The following is a 22103-nucleotide window of genomic DNA, read 5'->3' on the forward strand; positions in this document are numbered from 1 at the left end:
GTTCATTTTAAAGATGAGGAAACTGAGGCCCATAGAAGTAGTAATCAAGTAGATAACGATTAATTGAATTGAACTCTTGTAATTACTAAATTAAGTTGATCTTAAACTTAATCTTTTTACTGGTTAGGCAAATGATGTCCCAAGAAGTCAAATGGCCTTGTACATGAATTTTGAATTTCATTAGTATAATAATTATTTTAGTTGAAAGGATCTTATTGGCCAGCATGATTTATATTGGAAAACATTTCTTGGAAAGTCATAAGCCATTTTATGTTCTATATCTATATAATTAAGGGACGGATTGGTTTTTTTTTCTTGAATTTACACATATTTGTGTACTCAGTATCTGATATTTTATTCCCAAGGGCGGGTCGATGTAGGCCTGGAATCTGTTTTCGTCTATTTAGCAGACTTCGATTTCAGAATATGTTGGAATTTCAGACACCAGAACTTCTGAGAATGCCACTGCAGGTGGGAATTTGATTGAAAACTTGAACAATAGAATTTATTGATACTGAACATGCTGATAGGACTTACTTTTAGGAAAACATAATTGCAAACATTCCAAACTCACAAAGCACATGTTTTAGGGAGTATTTATTTGCATTACAAAAGAAAAATTTATCCTTTAAATGTTCTTTTAAAGTTAATGCTATCATTTTTGTAGTAAAATTTCAGTATTTCAGTTTATGGGAAATTTAAATAATTTCCCATATTATTGGGAATATATATTTATGTACAGTTTTTCACTACCACATTTATAAGTTCATTTCTGTATGATTCTCTTATGTTTTCAGTTGTTTTAGAAGATAAACAGATATAATCATTTCAGATAAAAGAACCTTTCTTAGTTTTTAAGAGATAACGCCAGAAGTATATTGGTTTCCTAGGTTCTAGGACACTAGGTTATCTTTTATGTTATCAGTTCTTGCCACTTCAACATTGTAGGAAACCTGATCTTGTAAAGATACTTTCCCTCCTCCTCAGTCCCTGGTAGGTAAGCCAGCCCTTCTTTTTAGAAACTTGTCAAGCTCTGTAGGATCTGATTTTTCTGTGCTTAGAGCTGCCACATAAAATGTAATCTGGAATTTAATTTAAAACTATATATTTTCAAAAATTTTATTTTAGAGCTCATTTTAAAAAAATCATACACTGCTTTGATGAGTGGCCAAAATTATGAAAGTCAATGTTAGATTAATTTTATTGTTTTTTTCAAAATATGTTTGCTGATTTTGATTTACAGGAGCTTTGTTTACATACCAAACTATTAGCACCTATAAACTGTCCCATTGCTGACTTTCTTATGAAAGCCCCAGAACCTCCACCGGCTTTGATTGTTAGAAATGCTGTTCAAATGCTCAAGGTAAGTGTCTTAATGTTTTCAATCTGTAATTGCTTTTGTAGTCTTGTATAAAGTTGTACGTCTTAAGAATACATTTTTATTGATATCTTCTATTTTTATATTACCTACATTCCCCCCATAACCTTTCCATATTCCTCCCCCCCAACCCTGAGAGATCTGTCCTGTGTAACAGAAAGTATTTTTTTAAAAAGAAAAAAAGAGGATGAAGAGACAACTGGCAAAAACCAATCAGTATAATGAAAAAAATCCGAAAATATATTCAATGTTCCACAGCTTGAACTTCCCACTTCTACAGAGAAGTTGAGGGTAGAAGGTGTCTTCTTTTATCTCTTTGAGTCTAACTGTTCTTTGTAATTTTGCAACATTCACCTTCAGTTGTTTTGTAGTTGGTTTTTTCCTCTATTTACATTATTGTCATTGAGTACATTGCTTTCTTACATCTGCTTGCTTTATTCTGCATCAGTTCGTGTAAATCTTTTTGTGTTCTTTGTATTCATCATATTTATAATATCTTACAGCATAGTAATACTCCATTTCATTCATATACTATTAATTTTTTTTTTGCCATTTGCTAATCAGTAGGCCTCAATTTTATTTTGAGTTATTTGCCCAGACAAAACATGTGGCTGTAAATATTTTGATGTATATTGAAGCATTTTTTTTATGACTTTCTTGAGCTGTATACCTAGTAGTTTTTCAAAATTGTGGTAACTCTTGTAATTCATGTTATTTTTGTACTTCATAACTTTTCCACCAATAAACTAGTATGCCTAGTACATGCAATCCCAGCATGACTATATATACCTTTTTCATCACCTTTGCCCATTTGCTGGGTGTGAGATAAAATCTGAAGGTTGCTTTGATTTGCTTTTCTCATATCATTAGTGATTTGGAGCATTCTTTCACATGGTTAATAAAAACTACTCACTTTTAAATAAAAATAGGATTAATAATAAAGTATAACAATATTTTACATCCCAAATGAGTGTTTTTGAAGCAAATTGCCACAGTGTTTCTGATAAGAAAATAGAGGAATAATGTCAATCTTCAAACATTTGAAAGGTTGCCATATGGAAAAGGGATCAAACTTATTCTACTTAGCTGTAGAAGAGAGACCAGAATCACTGGATAAAAATTAGAAAGAGGTAGATTTGTCTCAGTTTAAGAAAGACCTTTCTAATGCTTAGTGATGTCCAAAAAAATATAATGCATTCCCTTATAAAGAAGCAAGATTCTCCTCACTCAAGGTATTCACTAAGACTTGATGAGCCCATGTTAGGGATCTTGTAGACAAGATTTGTGCATTGATTTTGGAGTTGGACTAGATGACCTTGAAGGTCCCTTCCAACTCACGTTCTGTGAGTATGGGAAATAGCAGTAAAATATTCTATTTTGTTTTCTTTAATATGGATATAAAATTTCGTTTAGTATGATTAATTAACTGGGTATAACAGTAACGTCCAATTAAACTTGGCTGTGTCATTTATTTAGACAATAGATGCCATGGATACCTGGGAAGATCTGACTGAACTTGGATATCATTTGGCTGACTTGCCAGTAGAACCTCACCTTGGTAAAATGGTCTTGTGTGCTGTCGTTTTGAAGTGTCTGGACCCTATCCTTACCATTGCCTGTACTCTAGCATATAGAGATCCTTTTGTGCTACCCACACAAGCTTCTCAAAAGCGTGCAGCCATGCTGTGTAGGAAACGTTTTACTGCAGGCACCTTTAGCGACCATATGGCACTTCTGAGAGCTTTTCAGGTATTGTCATTATCATTTAATGTATGCAAAGAGTACAGGTTTTACAGATTTCAGGTGTACATAATATGGGGAGAAAAAACTTAAAATCTCAAAAGTGTTTAGTTACATTTACCGTATGTTATGTATGTTATTCTGTTAAAGTCCTGTGTTGTATATACTGGGTGGTTGGAGGTTATAGCATTGCAACAGAAGCTCTTATAGTAAGCTGCAAGGACTTTGAGTATTAGGGAGGGCTAGCATGCCTAAATTTCAAAAAATTCATCACTAGAAGATTGACTGTTAGATGGTGGATATTTTTGATTACAGAAACTCATAAAATCATCTACTTAAGTGTAAAATACTTATGATATATATTTGTGCAGGGGAAATACCCCTACTCATTAAATCACAGCTCTTTTAAAGTATTTAAGCATGTGTTACTTTGATCTTTTTTTTTTTTAGTAATAGTCATCTCAGAAAATAGGACGATAATACCTTGAACAATAGCTGGTGCATTAAGGAGTATTCGTATCTTTTTTTGCTTTCACACTATAGTCCTTAGAGTAAGCGTATACATATTTTATTTGGGGATAGGAAGATTAGTAAGAATTAGGGATAGTGGAAAGGTCGGGAAAGCCTCCCAGAGGAGGTGGCACATGAACTTTTGAACACCAGGTAGAATGAAGATGAGAATCCATTCTAGGAGCAAGTTCCTTGTAGAGGTACAGAGTGTAAACTTTATGAAACAAACAGTCGGCCAGTGTGGCTGGAATGTAGAGTTACACCAAATGGGAACAATGTGAAATGACGGTACCTGGCTGAAGTCAGATTGTGAAGGGTTTCAAGTGCCAGATTGAGGAGTTTATGTTTTATCATAGAGGTAAATAGGAAACATTGAAGGTTCATGTCACAGTGAAGTGACATGGCCAGACTTGTGTTTTAGGAAGATTATTTTGGCAGTTGTGTGGGAGGGGAGAGATTGGAAGCTGGGTGTTCAGTTAGGATGCTGTTATATTACAGCCAATGAGAAGTGGGAGGCCTGAACAAAAATGGGATCTTTGTGAGTATAGAGAAGAAAGTGAGATCAAAAGACATGGAGGTAGCATCGGCAAGATTTGGCCATTGATTGGACATGTGGAGTGAAGGAACCGTTAAAGTTGGGATAATTATGAGGTTATAACCTGAACTACTAGGAGGATAGTGGTACCCACAGGCATCAGAGTGAAGTTTAGAAAGTTTGTGTGTAAAGATAACGAGTTTAGTTTTAAGCATGTTGAATTTTAAGATGCTTATGGGAGAACCTCTTACAGGTGTCTAGTGGGCAGGTGGTTGAAGGGGAACTGCTATTCACAGGAAGGATCAGGATTTGATTTATAGATTTGGGAGTCATCTTGAGATGATAATTGAATCTGTGGGAGCTGATAAGTGAGAAGATGTAAAAAGAAAAGAGTGTCCAGGACACTTGGGGAAAGTATATCTTTTTTTTTGCTCAAATACCAGGGTCTTTAGAGAAGTAATGTGATGTATTTGGCTTGAATTCTGCATTTAGGCCTAAGAAGAGCTGAATTTTAAGTCCATCTTTGAAATCTGTTATAGTGGAAAGTATTTGGGAGGAGAAGGGGTTTTAACAATGTCATGAGATCAAGAAGGACCAGAACTGCCACTGGATTAAACAACTGAAAGAATATTGAAAACTTTAAAAGATAGTAGTGTTAGTTGTTTTTTTTCCCTAGGAGTTTGGCAGATTTTAGATGTATATAGTTTGGGGGAGAAAAAGCTTAAAATTTCAAAAGTGTTCAGTCACATTCACTGAGAAAGAGAGCCAGCCTACAGATCCTTAATCTGTTGATAAAGATTATCTTATTGTATCCAGACACAATTATCTTCTTTTAGGACTGTATCTTTATGTTGATGTTTTTGGTTCTTAATATCTTTGTTTGGCATAAGAAATAGTATTTCAGTACTTTAAGAATACATAATTTCAGTCATGTTGGTCTCCTTCACTAATGTAGCTCAAACAACCTTAATGCCTTAATAAATGGTCTGCGAGTTGTAACAAGAAAATGAATCATTTCATTCTTAACCTTCTAGTGATGAACCCTTCCCAACTTAGCTAAGCTAGTTCTTAGATAAAAGACATATAATCTGTGGTACCCTAGTATTAGAAGTTTTTGTGATTTAGTAGAACCTGCTATAATTTGTGTAATATTTCTGTAGCCTTCATGAACCTTGGAATGTCCATAATGAGATATCAAGTCAACAGGCATTTATTAAGGGCTTACTTTATGCCAGGCACTGTACTTAGTGTAGAGTAGTACTTCAGTGGAAGATACCAAGAATGTAATTTTTTTAAAAGATTCTTACACTCTGTGACCAAAAATATAATGATAAAGGAGGGACAACAAAGTAAAGTATTAGAAGCAGGGAGATAAACAGGAAGCAACATGAGAAATGGGAAATAGTGGAAAGTAGTATATATTAAAAAGAAGACTGTATATTTTGCCACTTCCCGAGATAGAAGATGTAGGATCTTAAGCACAATGTAAAGAACATTGGATTTAGATTGTAGAACCTGGATTAAAAATTCTACTCAGCCACTAAGAAACCTGGCCAAAACACTAAGATTCCATCTTGGATGTCTTGTGATCTATTTTAACAGTTCTAAAATGTGTTCCTTATTATTTTTTAAAAAGTTTTCTAATATAATAGCACATATACCTAGAGCCCAATAAATAGAGCTCCATGCAGAATTCTTTTGGCTCCTGTGGTGTTCATGGGACTAGGAACGCTTATCATATAGTTGAAAATTTACATATACCTATTATTTGTAAAGCATTATTAACATTATAACTGCTAAATACCATAGTCTGCCTCCAGGCAGATAAGCCTTAGAAGGAATATTGAAATAATGTTTTGTTTCGCATTTTTTATTTTAATTTCTCTCTGTTCCTCAAAACAGAAAACCTGGCTAGGAAAGAGAGAGAGGGAATACGAACAAGAGGAGTATGTCATTTGGGGGTCTTCCTACTTTTGCTACTACTCTGCATCCTACTGTTTATCTAGAGTAGCTTCCATTACTGCATAGGCAATTTACAAAAGTCCTTGCTTTTCAGCTCCATTTAAGGAAGGGGAGAGTTATGGCTTTGACCTAAGGACCTAAGTGACTGCTATAAATTTTTGCAACATATATTATTTTGAAGTTTCGTTAGCAATTGGATATTCTCCCAGGCCTAGGAGGAGGACAAGATAATGAATCAAGTATCAATCACAGTATAGAATTTTTGGGTTTTTTTGGAGTTAGCAATAGCAGAAAGTAAAAGTAAATTAAATATTGCTGAACCTTTCCCAATTTGGGACTTGCCCTTCCCTCCACTGAATGAACAAGTAAGTTAAGGAGCTTTTGCTTCATTTGATAAATTAGAGGATCACAGAGTCAAAGAATCTGAAAGTCAAAAGGGCTAAACATTACTGATCAGCTAATACATGAAGAGACTCCCCTCTTGAAGACCTCTAAGAAGGCCTAACATAATTTTTAAAGGTTAATAAAATAATCAGAAGAAGAAAAGCAAACTAGAGAGATAAATTAGGTCTTAGTTTTCAGTAATGCTGCTGGACATATTTTAGATGTTCATTAAGTATTGTTTAATCTTCTCCATAGGCATGGCAGAAAGCACGAAGTGATGGCTGGGAACGAGCCTTTTGTGAAAAGAATTTTCTTTCACAAGCTACAATGGAAATCATTATAGGCATGAGAACTCAGTTGCTTGGTCAGCTTAGAGCATCAGGTAAAGTTCCAAAATAGTTACTATATTGAGCATAAGCATTGGCTCATACTTATGATATTTTTTAGCAGTGGCAGCTTATTTTTGTCATGCAGAGTACACATCAGGTTGCACATATTAAGTTTAACAAAATGCATTGTGGAATTTTACTTGTCTACCTCATTTTTAATTGGTATTAAAACATCTGAAATTAAGATAAACCTGCAAAATACCATGCACTTACCTACTTGTGACTGGCATTTTCTCTTTCTCCTCTATTCCTCTCTCCCTCCTTCCCCCTTTTTTTCTCCCGATATACACACATACCACAAATCTTGTAACAAATATTGTACGGCCAGCATTTTGACTGAGGAATTGTAAAAGTTAACATTTGCTTGTTCCTTCCAGTGATTAAGGTTACTGCCACAACTCCATGCCTTTTCATCCTGTATATGATTCTTATCCACCTCCTATGTGTCTGCCAAAGGGGGCTAACTGATATGCTAAAGAACTTGCTTGCCTTTTCCTGACATTAAGAAAATAACAGTGGAACACTGTGGTTGTCCATCTGTCTTCCTTTATCCTTTTAGTGTGATGTTTTTATATATTTCCTCTTTTACTCCATTTTTTCTTCCATGTTTTGCACTGGTTACATATTATAGCCTGCTCACACACACCATATATTGGCTTCTGAGAGGTTTATTTTCAGTTCTTTGAAGACTTGTATTTCAAGCCTTATACCACCACAAGTAGAATGTTGGTATTAAAAAGATGGACCTTAATTTCAAGGGAAGCCTTGGAATTATTAAAAAAGCTTTCCCATTACCCAAAGGCAATCCAGGCCACTCTCTACCTGTTCATCTCTTGTCTAAATCATTGCATTGCCTGTCCAAGATGTATATAGTGATAGATGTTCTGTAGGTTGTCCAAATACAAGTAATAATTTGGGTAATAGATAATCTTCATGCACTTGGTCTTTCCAGTGTGAATGATCAGGCCTTTTTTTTTCTTTTTTGAGTGGTTATGGCTCTCTTCTAGGAGGTATCACAATAATCCATGGCTAGATGCAACTAACACAATGTCATCCGCAAATATTAGCATCTGGAGTACTTCATTATCCTGCTTCAGCTTACACTCAGTGTTGGATCTCCTCCATCATAATGACAAACACCTATGGCAAGCATAGATACTCATACCTCACCAGATAATGAGGTCAAGGAACAGACTTATTTCTGTTATATTTTTTTAAGGAATCTAGAATTATTATTTTGGATGGGATATATACCTTGTTGGAAGAAAGTTTTTAAAGTGGCGTTTTGCCTTACTAAATCAAATGCTTTTTTCATAATCTATAAATAAGCACGATGGGGTCTTATATTCACTACATTTTTAATCAGTTATAAAATAGTAAAAGATGTGGCCCATTGTTAAATATTTCTTGTGAAGCCTGCTCATTCCTTCCTACCCTCGTCAAGGATGCCCTTCATTTGAGCAAAAGTGTCTTTCATAAAGATTTTATAATGATAGGAGAGAAATAATTATTGATATTTGCCTGGCCACCTTTTCTTTTATTATTAATAAAGTCTGAAATTTTTCCAACACCTTTGATCTTTCCCCTCCTTCAGTTCTCTGGCTTACTGATTCCTGAAAGCCCACACAATTATTTTGTTTCCAGTATGTTTCTCTTTTATATACGCTTTGTCAATTCTGCTGCATTTCTGTCTCATTTATAAAGATGTCTAGGACTGTAGTATTAGAATACTCACTCTACTTTTCTTGATGTGTTAAAGTGATCTTTGCAGATTATTTCCATTTTTCCCCCAGTTGTTAACCTTCTTTTTAGTTTCATCCTCACATGTCCTTGAGATAACTTTGCATCATTGAATTTTTTGCCTAGCTTTCTTTACCCTGGTTTTAACTTTGCTTTCTCTCAGTTTATGAGATGATATTGCTCGTAGTCATTTGTCATCCTTCATAAAATTTCATAAATGAGTTTCTATTCTAAACTGGTGTAGTCTTTGGCTGTCATCTCTCTCGAGTAAGTCAAGAGTTTCATGACTAAGCAATGTTCTAGACTCTTACAGGGTTTGTTACAGCTAGTGTTTACATTGGTTAAACTTTGATATATAACAGTATTTTTAAAATTATGTTGATATTCTTTCTCTTGTCTGCTTCCGATTTTTCATTATCAGCTTCTTATTTAAATAGTTCAAGATGGAGTTGTTTTTATTATATGCCATACCTTTTTCTCACTTTTTTCAAGCTTTTTATTTATTATCATTTTTTTCTTTGGCAAGCGTAGTGCCTGACTTTACACACATAGCTGATTTAGGTATGAATTCGACATCCCTAAGGAGCTTTTTTCTATTTATTAAAATATAATTGATTTCCTTTTTATGATATTAGTGTTTGCTATGTCCAATCCCTACCATTATTTTTCTTGATGAAAGTGTTTACATGTGAAGACTTAAGGTTTCTGTATCGTCTATAAGTCTTTCACCGTCTCATTCCTTCTTGAAATATACTTTACCATTTGTCTCCCGTAATCCTCACTTTTTCCAACCATTGCATTGAAGTCAATAAGTATCCGTCCTTGTTGATTTTATTTGGAAGATATTATCAAGTTCTTCATAGAATTCTCTACCCCTTAATCTTTTGGAAAAAATGTTGATATATGTTACAATTATTTTCATGGTGTTCTTTTTGCATGAGTATTAGAATATAAGGTAGTCAACTATGCTATAAAATAATGTTTCTTATTTTCTTTGGGCATACAGCAAAATCAACTCAATCTTCTTTTCAAGAAGAAACTAAACTATCCCTTTATTTAGCTGCAACTTCCTTCTTCTGGTCTTTTATAGCAAAGATTATTTTGATTCAGCTTTTCTAACATTGTCCATTCAGTGGTCATTGACAAGAATCTCTCATTTAGAATACCAGCGGCTCAGTTAATGTTGATAGATGGTCTAAAACTTGTGATTCTTTGTATTTTCTGCTACTCTGCCACTGTCAGTACAGATGCAGAAGGAGGTAGTCATGAAACCATTGATTTTTTCATTTTTGTTTCAGTGGTTGCTATGGCCAAAAACCTAATTACTAGGCTGCCAGCTTTCCACTAATAAGCTTCTCTGTATTTAGTTACATTGGCTCCTGAATAACAGACTCAGTCTTTTTCTGGGGCCATAATTGAAGCATTTCCAGTGTGATAGAACTTGCTAGAACTTAAGTTCCTATGGTAGAGTCTTTGAGAACCCCCCATCACCACAAAGTAAGACGTTGAGGAAGTTAAAATTGATAAAGATTTCTAAAAGCACTTAATTCCTTTATGGCACCAAATGCTTTTTATTTTTCTTTTAGAGAGCATTTAAATTTCCATTTCCCTCGAGGGTAATTACTTTGAATCAGTTATTGAGGATTATAGTTCAGTGAGGAAAAATACTTCCAGGCTTTATATTATAGGTTAGACAAAAGAAAGAGATGTTATTGTTAGGATGAAGGAGTAAAGTTTAATGATATGTTGAATGTGGAGAAAGGGAAAAAACGTTTTTGACATTTCACTTTGTATTGTAGCCAATATATAATTTACTTTGATCAGGAGAAATGTTCAGTTGCCCATTTGTGGCACCCTTTGGTAGCATGTAGTAATGGACATTTCAGATAATAGAAATAGAAGAGATCCTGGGACATCATTTAATTCCAACTACTTACCTTCATCTTGGATGACCCAAAAAGATGTGATAGAGATCACAGAATGATGACATTTAAGAAAATGTCTCATCACACCCACTCATTTTATAGATTAAGAAACAAGCCCAGAGGGTCTATGGCTACATTTATTAAGGTTATAGAATTACTTATGAAATGCTTTGTCTTATTTAAAGGTTTTCCAGAAAAGGACATTCCATAAATCCACATGTATATATGTATCTGTATTTCATTTAATGAGCTGTAACTTTTATTACGAGAAAGCTTTTGTTCAGTTTCAAATCACTTATAAGTTATGAATGGATTTTCTTCATTCTAGGTTTCGTTAGAGCACGAGGTGGTGGTGACATTCGGGATGTTAACACAAACTCTGAAAATTGGGCTGTGGTTAAAGCTGCATTGGTGGCAGGCATGTATCCTAATTTAGTTCATGTGGACAGAGAGAACGTAGTATTGACAGGCCCAAAGGAGAAAAAAGTACGGTTTCATCCAACTTCTGTTCTCAGTCAGCCTCAGTATAAAAAGGTAAATGATATTCTTGGTTTCACTTTTAGAATGCAGAATATTTGAATAGAATAAAATTTAGCTCAAGAATATGAAAATGCCAAGAATTGGTTTACTTGCCTTCTTTTGGAATTGAAACATTAAGATACATAAAATTAAACACCAGGCAAAAGCATATTTGATGGAGACATAGGGATGAGAGAACTAGAGTGATTATTTTAAAATTTAAAAAAATATCATTTAAAACTCATGAAATACTATGTCTCAGAGTTTCGATAATAGAGTATATGTTGGTATACTTATGTATTTCATGAGAAAACATCCACATTTTGAAATATTTTAAGTAAGCTGAGTAAAAGTTAAAATACTTTTATAATTTTTCAAATTTTTATTTTTAATTTATGGAATAAAACAAGCATTTCCATAACATCATACAATAAAAAAGGTGATTATACATGAAACTGCAAATCTACTATGCACAACTTCCTATTCCTTTCAAATAAACAGCAACATTATCATGTAAATTTCTTTTAGTCTGCTTTTCTCCCTTCCCTCCCTGCCACCCTAGAGATAGCTACCATTAGACTCAAATACATACAAATATATGTAAAATTATTCTAGGTATACTTCTTTTTACCATTTCTTTCTCTTGATGCAGACAAGGTCTTCCTTTATATGTCCTTTAAAGTTATTTGGGTACTCATTAATAGACAAAATAATTTATTCACTCTAAGTCCTTCTTATACAATGTTGCTGTTACTATATGCAGTGTTTTCTTTTTTCTGCTCATTTCACTCTTCATTATTTCATGCAAGTCTCCATGTTTTTCTGAAATCATTGAGTTCATCATTTCTTATAGCAAAATAGTATTTCATCACCATCATATACTATCTTGTTCAACCATTCCCCAATTGATGGGAATCCTTGCAATTTCAGGTCCTTTGCCACCACAAAGAGAGCTGCTGTAAACATTTCCATAATTGATAAATGGTCAAAGGATATGAATAGGCAGTTTTCCAGTGAAGGAATCAAAACATTTTATATAAAAATGTTCTAAATCATATTGATTAGAGAAATGCTGATTAAAACAACCTTGAGATATCATTTTATACCTACCAGATTGGCTAATATGATAGAAGGGAAAAATGACAAATGTTGGAGGGGATATGGAAAAATTGGGACACATTCATTGTTGACAGAATTGTGCAATGATCAAACTCTTTTGGAGAGTAATCTGGAATTATGCCCAAAGAATTAAACTACCTATACTTTTGATCTAGCGATACCACTTCTTGGTCTATTTCCAAAGGTTTTTTTGTAATTTTGTAATTGCATGTTTTAATTTTTATAATTTTATGTAATTTTATATTTTTAACAGATTCCTCCAGCCAACGGCCAAGCAGCAGCACTTCAAGCCCTCCCTACAGATTGGCTTATATATGATGAAATGACCAGAGCACATAGAATAGCCAACATCCGATGTTGTTCAGCTGTGACACCTGTCACTGTTTCAGTATTTTGTGGACCAGCTAGATTGGCAAGTAATGCTCTTCAGGAGCCTTCATCATTTAGAGGTAAATGCTAAGTAAAACTCAGTAGTTTTAATTAAAAGTTCTTATTAAAACAAGAATATCATGAAGTAAAAAATCAAGCACAGTAGCTGTCATGTGTAAAATGCAGTGTAACTAAAGGTCTACTCCCTTTATGTTTTCCTCATGAGACGAACATGTTCCCAGTTAGGTCATACTATACTAGGAAGTCTTTGAGTATGATCTCAGCAACAGGATAAGTCACCTTTCTGAGGACCTACCTAGCTAAGTAACATCACTAGCAAGTCATCTGCTTGATAAATTCATTGCACAGGGCAGTGAATAAAGAAAAATACAAACTGACCCCTCCTCCTTCAGTTCCTGTAGAGCCATTGGCAAGATTCTGGAAAAGTGAGCATAGGATGTTAAGAATTACACAGCTTTTAGACCATCTGTCCTTTTTAACTTAGTTCTAAATATGAAGTCTTTGTCAGGTGACAAAGGAGTACTATACTTCTTGGAGGAACTGAGTCATCACTGACAACATTTCACTATAAATCATAAAAAAAGAAGAAAAGTGCCACATGAAGGTGCGAATGAAGGAGCTGATGGAGTGACTTTTATTAGGAAGGCAACAAGAAAAATCATTTCATGGGACATTTTTATTTCATACTGTTGTGACTATGAGTATTCATAAAAAGACCACCATGGAAACAATTTTAACTTCTACACCAGTGTATGTTTCTGAGGACAAAGTCATACAACAGTTCTTTGAAGAATTTGTTAACTCTCCAAGTCAGACATGTATTTTGATACCCATTGACTTCAGTACAAAGGTGGAAATAGAGACAATGTGAGTGTAGTGAAAAATATATTGGAAGGTATGGATCTGGAATAAGTACTAAGAGAAACCAAAACTTGTGGTTTTCAAAGTTAACTTGTGACTCCACATCATAATTGCTTTCTTCAAAAAAAAAGTTTGGAAAGCTGGGGACATGGTAAGCACTAAATGGCATCACACCAAGGAAATGAAAATGATTATGTCAATAGGTAGGAAATTTGAACAGATTCATTGCTTATGTGGGAGTAATTCCTAAATTAGCTGTCTATTTATTCAAACCACTAATTTATTAGAGCAAATTTATTAGAATGTAGAGCCAAAAGAAAAGCGAGAAAATTGTGGTATGTGTTAAAATAACTTTAACCTAATCTTTTTGAACAAGTTTTCAGCGTTAAAAGTGGGAAATAGATGGACAAAAGTACAGGAGAGCAATTTTAACCCTAACCTAAAAATTGCTTTGGTTCGGTAATGCTTGACTGAACTTGCCAAGTAAAAAGAGAGCAATTCAAGAACAATTGCACCAGTTAGAAATGCAAAATCTTACGGAGATGAATAGTGGTAGCCAATATTGCTTTATGAAATAGAAGCTGAAGAGTTAAACCTGTTTTGAAAAAGCTTGGCAAAGATTAAATTAAGTAGAGTTATCCTGAGAGCATTTAGGAATAAAACTGGAACAATGTAACAAAAGGTTGAGAAAAAAATTATAATAAACTTTTCACCATGAAGAACAACATGGTAGTCTAAGCTACCATGCTTAGACTAATGTTACAGTCTTGGATATGTTTATGAAGTAGGTGGAAATGCCGTTAAAGAGCCAGTTTAGAAATTGGTTTTTCAGCTGTTGAATCATGACTGACTCTTCATGACCTTGTGGACAATATTGTCCATGGAGTTTTCTTGGCAACGATACAGGAGTGGTTTGCCATTTCCTTCTTCAGTGGATTAGGGCAAACAAAGATAAAGTGACTTGCCCAGGGTCACACAGCTATTAACTGAATGAGGCAGGATTTTAAGTCAAGCCTCCCTGATTGCAGGCCCAGTGCTATATCCACTGAGCCATCTAGCTGCCCCAAGTTTAGAAATACCAGTGAGAATAGATCACATGTGCATTAACAGTGTCCATGCTGAAGGTAATACAATTATGAAAGTATTGCATGAATAAGATTCACAGCTTATTTGAAGAGAGGGTACCAAAGACATGGAAAAAAACATTGAACTTTATAAAAAGCAAAAGAAAAAAAAGAAAGCTCAAAGCTGCAACTGTTAACTTATATGCCTGCTTTCCAAACTGTATAGCAGTTTTATGAGAATTATCTATACTCACATCAGGGGAATCCTTGATGGATAATATAGGCAGGGAATGAACCTACTTTCTTAAACAATGTTCTGCAATAGATCATATATAGTATATCACTGACTGAAAGATACATGTACATAAAATTTCACTCTGTTTAGTTTGTGGACTATTAAATAAAAAAAGAATCGTTTGAGTAAGTGGCACACAAACTTAAAGATTTAAAGACTGTCTTTGTACAAGGTCTTTCTTATACATCAAAATTGTTCACAATGCTTTGAAAGACATACCAACAGATAATATTTTTATAACACTTTTAAGATTTATAAAACATTTTATGTATGTTATCTTTTGTTCTGGGTGAGAATGAAATAGTATAGGAGTTCGATGAACAATTTCTTAAGATCTTCCAGATCAGATCCATCTACACTGATACTTTGTGATTTCAGTGGAAAGGTAGGAAAAGGTGAAGATGGAGAGAGATATATGGGAAAGTATAATTCAGGAGAAAGAGGTGAAATTGACCAAATACTTGGAAATTGTACAGAAGCCTTACATCTCTATATCATGGACTCTTTCATCAAAAAAAGAATTGGTAGACACTGGACAAAGTGAACATGAAGTGACTTCACAGAGAGTGAAATTGGCTATGTTTTAACAGCCTAGACAAGAAATGTTACTGACAGAGGATTTATTGTGTAGTCAATTATATGAGTACAGACCATTGTCTCATTATAGTGAGATCAATATTTATTATAACACGAAGAAAGAATAAGAAAAAGATATGGTGAACAATTAGAATGATTTAACTGAATTATTTTAAAAAGCTACTTAAAACCAAAATGTAATGTGGACAACAGAAATGACATCATCACCAACTATAATAATTTCATTCAGAAGTTTAACCAACATATATTAATTCATACAACAAGGAGACCAGATTCCAGAAAGTGCTTTAGCAAATAATTGATTTACTGGCCAAATAGCTGACAACGGCAACACTGATGTATTACTATATATACTTATAATAAGGATATAAATTAGTCTTAAGTCTTATGAAGAAAAACGATGAAGGGTTATGAGCACTGTTATTTCATAGAGCAGTGGAGAATAAAACTGCTTTAAATAAAGTTGCATTTAAAGATGAAACTGGAAAAAAGTCTATAAACAGAAGAAAAAAGAAAAAGAAAAATTAAAAAAAACTTTTAATGCAAGTCAGCAATGGTAGTGAAACCACCACACTTGAATTCTAACATCACAGTTTCTGAGGTACTTACAGATGGAAAGGACAAAGATGGAAAAAGCAACCAGATTAAATCAAATATACAGTTATCCCTTCCACATCACAGCTCTCCCCATCACAGTTTCAATATCACAGTTCAGCATGAGAAATTAAATGGAAATTTTGTGGGAATTTTTGCAGAAGCCACAAATGACTTACGAAGGTCAGCAGATGACAGAGCCTATGACCAAATACTTAACCCAAATTTTACAATAAAGTATTGTAAACACCCCATAATAGAAAAAATTCAAACTTCTCTTGACCTCCACAAAAGGACAAAGACTTTTACATCGATTTTCCAGATCACAGGGGCACTATGGACCTAACCCCAGTGATGTAGAAAAAGGACTGACTGTACATGGAAGAAACCTATCTTTGAGGCATTACAATTGAAAGGATATTGAGGGACCAAATACAAGTTATTTCAAGAAGGAGAAGATAACAAAGGTATGGGGGAAAAAATCTCATACTTTTTTGATGTTAAAAAAAAAATGTATGCCTACTTTTCTGTCTGTTCAAAATGTTTATGAGAGTCTTCCATAGGGGAATTGAGGGCATATTTGATGAGGGTACAAATAAAGAACAACAAGTTTTGACAAGTGATTTCTCACAGTGAACTATAAAAAGTATGCAGAATGACATCCTGTTGTGCTCACTATTTGTTGCTTATGAAAAGTTTTCAGCTTAATATTATTGGGGAGGAAATGCCATATACCTGATGACTAAAAGGGAAAGAATGACTACAAAGAAAACAGAAGTGAATGCTGCAAAATTATAAAAAGCAAGCATGACCCCAAAGAAGGATACAAGAAGGGACAAAACTCCACTCTACCCTTTGCAGAGATGGATGGTTCATGATTGTAATACATTGTATGTATTTTTAGACTTTTTCAATTAATCGGTTTTGAAGAGTTGATGATATAATTGATATATGTATTGATGATATATCAAAATAAAATAACAATATAATTTTATGGTATATAAAATAAGTGTATCATAACATCATAAAATAATATATATTGATGATATAAATAAATGATGATAAAAGGCAAAAAGCTTTAATAAAAATTTATTTTTAAAAAATGCTGCCTTACAAGGTTTTTTTGCAGCAAGGTGAATCTTATCTCCTATCTCCTGAATGTGAAGATCATTCAGGATTCCTTGGAAGATGTAATAGCAGAAATGACTTGCTGATAATAAAGTTCAGGCATGGTATAATATAGGGAGGTACATACTTATCATAAGTATTTACTGTGATGGAGGATATCCAGCACAGAAGTACAAGTTGAAGAAGGATTCCCTATGGTAAAGTTCCCCAAATGTTCCTTTTTAGAGGATGATATTGTATTGGTTGCATCCCTAGGTCATTATAGATCTGCCTGGAAGAGATTTCTAATCACTTAAGAGTTTGACTTGTCCATCGTCATAAAAAAACCAAACAAAAAAAAAATGCTTTTTGTCCTGATTTCATCATGCATCAGCTGAAAAATTTCAGTATGGATACCCGGTGGAGCATATACAACATTATATATATATTTGAGTTAGCTTATACAGATAGACTGTGCGTTGAACCCAGAGTTAAAAGTAAAGACAGCAGTGGACTGGATTGCTTTTAGAACTTTCCAGAGTATTTTTGCTAATCCATAGCTTCCCATAGCAGCAAAGGTCCATCTTTTCAGTACAAACATTTTACCAATGTTGCTTGCATGGCAGGATACCTGGAACACCACTTCCTTGAAGAACCAAAGATGAATATAGAAAATATAATGAAAAAGTACATAACAGATGTGAGCAAACACCTATAACCAATGAGGAATTCTGAAGAACAAGTAGAACAAGATTTCATTATTCAATATTAGGTGACCAGAGTGCTCCACAGGCTCTTTTGCAGTGCCTGAAGAAAGTGAGGAAGGCAGACCTCAATCAAGCACATTGGGTGGATCTCTTGTGGCGAACTTTGGGGAGGACATAAATGAAAGTTGGCCTGTATGAATTCTGATCTGCACCATTGAAAGGAATGCCAAATTTATTACATCACAAAAAATTTTGATGATTTGTGTATTGAGATTTCTAGGCTTGACCTGATTCAAGTAGGTCCAGTGGTTCATATTTGGTATTGCAACAAAATGGGACAGTCATAGACCACTTAGCAAGATTAATTTTACTTAACAATAACATGGAAAGGATATTTAACAAGGATTTACCATCTGTTGGGTGACCCTGGGCTAGGTCACTTAACCCCGTTTGTCTCATTTTCCTCATCTTTAAAATGAGTTTGAGAATTAGGTGGCAAACCACTCCAGTATCTTTGCCAAGAAAACCACAAATGGGGTCAAGAGTTGGACATGCCCGACCTGACACAGCAGCCACAACAGCATCATAGGAAGGATATTAAACAGGGATACAGCATTTATTTAGCTCTATGTAGCACTCCTGCCTTTGTATTTTGCCTTGGTAGTAAGCTCCTCCGTATTCACTAGGCTTTTGTATCTATGTTAATGCATTTAGTCTTCACCTACAATACCAGTTAAATGGAGGATGAAGAGTCATTAACTTTATGACAGAAGCTGACCTGCCCGTTTGGCATGAGATGTTGCTTATACCAATCATTTGATCATTGATAATTAGATTTGCCAGGTCATGGAGGGTTCTAATGCAAAATCAAAGTTGAAGTGGCTTCCCTAGAGGTGATAAGGACCTCCATCCACTCTTAGGTGCGATGAAATTGTGTTGATTGTGTCAAACCTGAAGATACTGTAGAGCTGCCTGAAAGACAACCATAACCACTCAAAAGAGTTTGGTCTTCCCATCCACACAGGAAAAGCCACATGGTTGAGGAATGTCTGTTGCCCAGATTATGACATGCATTTGGATGAAAATAGTGCTTGTTCATCAGCGTGTGCTAGGAAATTGCAAAGTTCTTTCAGTGACCTCAAATTTCTCCCAAATACAAAGACTCGTCTCTTTGAAACCAATATTACACTTGTGGGACATGGAATACTACAGTCTTTCAAGAATTAAAGATGACTGTCACACAAAGGGCAATGGAAGAGAATATGGTACGTGTAAACAGGCTATGCTATGTGAAGACAACAGTGAAAAAGGAGAACAGTGAAGAACAAGAGTAACATATTCTCAAAGACTGAATGACTCCAAAAAGAAAATGGATTTCTTATCTGGAATGCACGACTGGTGGATACCTCAGGTGCTCCTGGTGTCTTAGTTAGAAGGGAAAGAGGAAGGCCATGTCAGGTAGACTATTTGCTATGACAGATTTGTAAGAAAACAAAGATGAGTCACATTGAATAGGTAGGCATGAGTAATTTGTAATCTTCATTGTTGGAGGGAACATATGTGAGCGCACAATGTATTTGAGTGGTGAATACAGATTATAAACTTTTATAAATACAGATTTCTGTAGCTCCAAAATATCTTAAGATTTACATGTTCATTCTTGACTATACCAATAATAACTGAATTTATATAGTGTTTTAAGTTTTTCAAAATGCTTTACATACAAATACCTACTTTGACTACTTGAGCTTTCCTGAAGGATGCTTGCTTTTCTTCTGTCACCTCCCTTCCAATTCCTCCTTGCTGTGACAGGGGAAAGCTGGAAGAGAGCTGTCCACATAAATATTTAAGTAAGTCAGGAAGATTTATGTAAGCATGGGAACGTTCCTTAGAAACATCTCTAAAGATATTTTTTTCTGCCCTGAAATATATGCTAAAATTTGTGTATTTTTTTCTTCCTTAATATTTTGTTTGAAAAGTGGATGGTGTTCCTAATGACAGCAGTGACAGTGAAATGGAAGACAGAACTACTGCCAATTTGGCTGCATTGAAACTGGATGAGTGGCTAAATTTCAAAATGGATCCAGAGGTAGTTTTCATTTAGTAGATTATGTAAGCATATTTGGTAACTTTGTGTTTATGTGATTTTTCCAACTAATTCTGCCCCTTGAATATTAAGGGAGAAACCTTTTCTGTTTTTCTTATTGTAGACTTTATCTTGAGATGAGTTTTTTGCTCAGTCCAAGGATGAATAGAAAAATCAAGCTCTAGGCCATAAAGATGGTAGTGTTAAGAGATAAGTTAGATAATATTTCAGTGAACCTGGGAGAATTTCTGAGAAAAAAATCTTCACAGAACAAGAGAGAATGATGTATAAGCATGGAATTTAAAGTCAGAAAATCTAGGATTTGAACCCCCTCTGTCATTTACTGCATGATTCATATCACCTGTTTAGGCCTCAGTTTCCTAATATTCGTAAAATTAAGAAGTTGAATTAGATGATTTCTGAGATCCCTTCTATCTTTATATTCTATGATCCTAAGAACTTCTTTCTACTTAGGTATCTAGAGAGAGAGAGAAAAAAAGAGAAAGATAGGGAGGCATAGAAGAAAGAGAGACAAAGAGAAGGGGAGGAAAAAAGAAACAATAATTTTTTTCTCAAATTATATATGTTGAATTACTTGCCTTCTCAGTGAGCGTGGCAGGGAAGGAGGAAGGGAGAGAATTTGGAACTCAGTAGTTTTAAAAACAAATGTTAAAAATTGTTTTTACATGTAATTGGGAAAAATAAAATACTACGTAATTTTTTTAAAAAATCAAGTCAGAAAAATAAATGAATCCAACCCTGCCCCCCCCAAAATAAAATTATGAGGAAAGCATAAAGCACAAGTTTTGTTCAATAAAAATTGCAAAATATCCTAAATAATGGAATAAGCAAATAGTTTATACGTCTTCTGCTTCAACATGAATTCTAATTGAATAAAAATTAATTCCAGGCTGCTAGCTTGTTGCTACAACTCAGACAGAAATGGCATAGCTTATTTTTACGCCGTATGAGAGCTCCTTCTAAGCCTTGGTCTCAAGTTGATGAAGCAACCATAAGAGCAATTATAGCTGTTTTAAGCACAGAAGAGCAGTCTGCAGGATTGCAGCAACCATCAGGAATTGGCCAGCGCCCAAGACCAATGTCTTCAGAGGAACTTCCTTTGGCATCTTCTTGGAGGTCAAATAATAGCAGGAAAAGTTCAGCAGATACTGAATTCTCTGATGATTCTTCTAATACAGAAAGGTAAATGTTTTAGATTTTTTTGAAGATTAGCATGGATATCTAGTTCTGGGAACAGCTTTTAGCTCGGGTGGCTAGAACATAGAGGTCGTAGAGAAGAGTAATTGAAATAAGACTAGAAAATTCTGGATTGTGAAGGAATAGAAGTATCATCGTAAAGAGTTTATATTTTATCTTATATGAGATGTTGAGCATGTAAGAGTTTTCTCATGAGGAATCTCCCACATCAGTGAAATCATAGGACCAGAGTGGAAAAAAAAAAATTTATAGAGTAAGTTCTCTTCCTTTGGGCAGCCCTGTGAAGCGATTCTTGAAAATGGATTGATACTCACTGAATTTGGAGAACCATATGATTTCATTCAACACAAAGAGGCTCAGGTCTCCAAGTCTACTCAAAGAATACTTGAAACTGCCCAGACTAGCAGGGCCATGCATACTTGAAAGGCTACTAAGTATTTGAAAAATGTCGCATGGAAGGATGTTCCTTTCAGTCACTAAAATCATAAATTTAGCAAATAGGGGCAGGTTGAGTAGTGGGCTAAACACAAGCTTCTTGGGCCCTAAAATTTTCTGAGTTCCTGCTACACAGGTTTAGATGTGAAATTTCTGGGTTTTAAACACATCAGATCAACAAAGTTTCCATGATGTACAGGCCTCCTTATAGGACTCATGGCCAAACTAATGTCTGTGCCTTCTCTCACACTGAGATAGATGGTTCTTGCTTGAACAAAACAAACAAAAACAAGATTGTTTTTAAGCCAGAAGAGTAGTTAGTTTGTTCAAATGTAATAAAAAAAGAAAAAATTATGACATGAATAAATTAATAAGCATTAAGTGCCTGCTATGTAATATTAATATGCAAATAAAATGAAATTCAAAATTTGTACTTGACCTAGTCAGCATGATAGTGTGATTTTTTCTGCTGGCATTTAGTCACTTCGGAGTAGAACCAGAGAATGTTGAGGGAAATACAGGGTTAAGAATTATTTGAATTTGAAATG

The 22103-nt window shown here is 34.5% G+C and overlaps 1 protein-coding gene across 1 annotated transcript in view; it reads left to right on the forward strand.

The window, feature by feature from the left end:
* YTHDC2 (YTH N6-methyladenosine RNA binding protein C2) overlaps positions 1-22103 on the forward strand; it is a 90602-nt gene that overhangs the window by 58480 nt on the left and 10019 nt on the right. Inside the window, exons 18-25 of the mRNA XM_072597186.1 lie at positions 366-471; positions 1244-1363; positions 2855-3127; positions 6765-6891; positions 10892-11097; positions 12455-12650; positions 19796-19905; positions 20813-21105. Of these exons, the coding sequence (XP_072453287.1) occupies positions 366-471; positions 1244-1363; positions 2855-3127; positions 6765-6891; positions 10892-11097; positions 12455-12650; positions 19796-19905; positions 20813-21105 (1431 nt within the window). The remainder of the gene's footprint in view (positions 1-365; positions 472-1243; positions 1364-2854; positions 3128-6764; positions 6892-10891; positions 11098-12454; positions 12651-19795; positions 19906-20812; positions 21106-22103) is intronic.

This window comes from Notamacropus eugenii, chromosome 3 (genome assembly GCF_028372415.1).
Source record: "Notamacropus eugenii isolate mMacEug1 chromosome 3, mMacEug1.pri_v2, whole genome shotgun sequence".
Taxonomy (NCBI): domain Eukaryota; kingdom Metazoa; phylum Chordata; class Mammalia; order Diprotodontia; family Macropodidae; genus Notamacropus; species Notamacropus eugenii.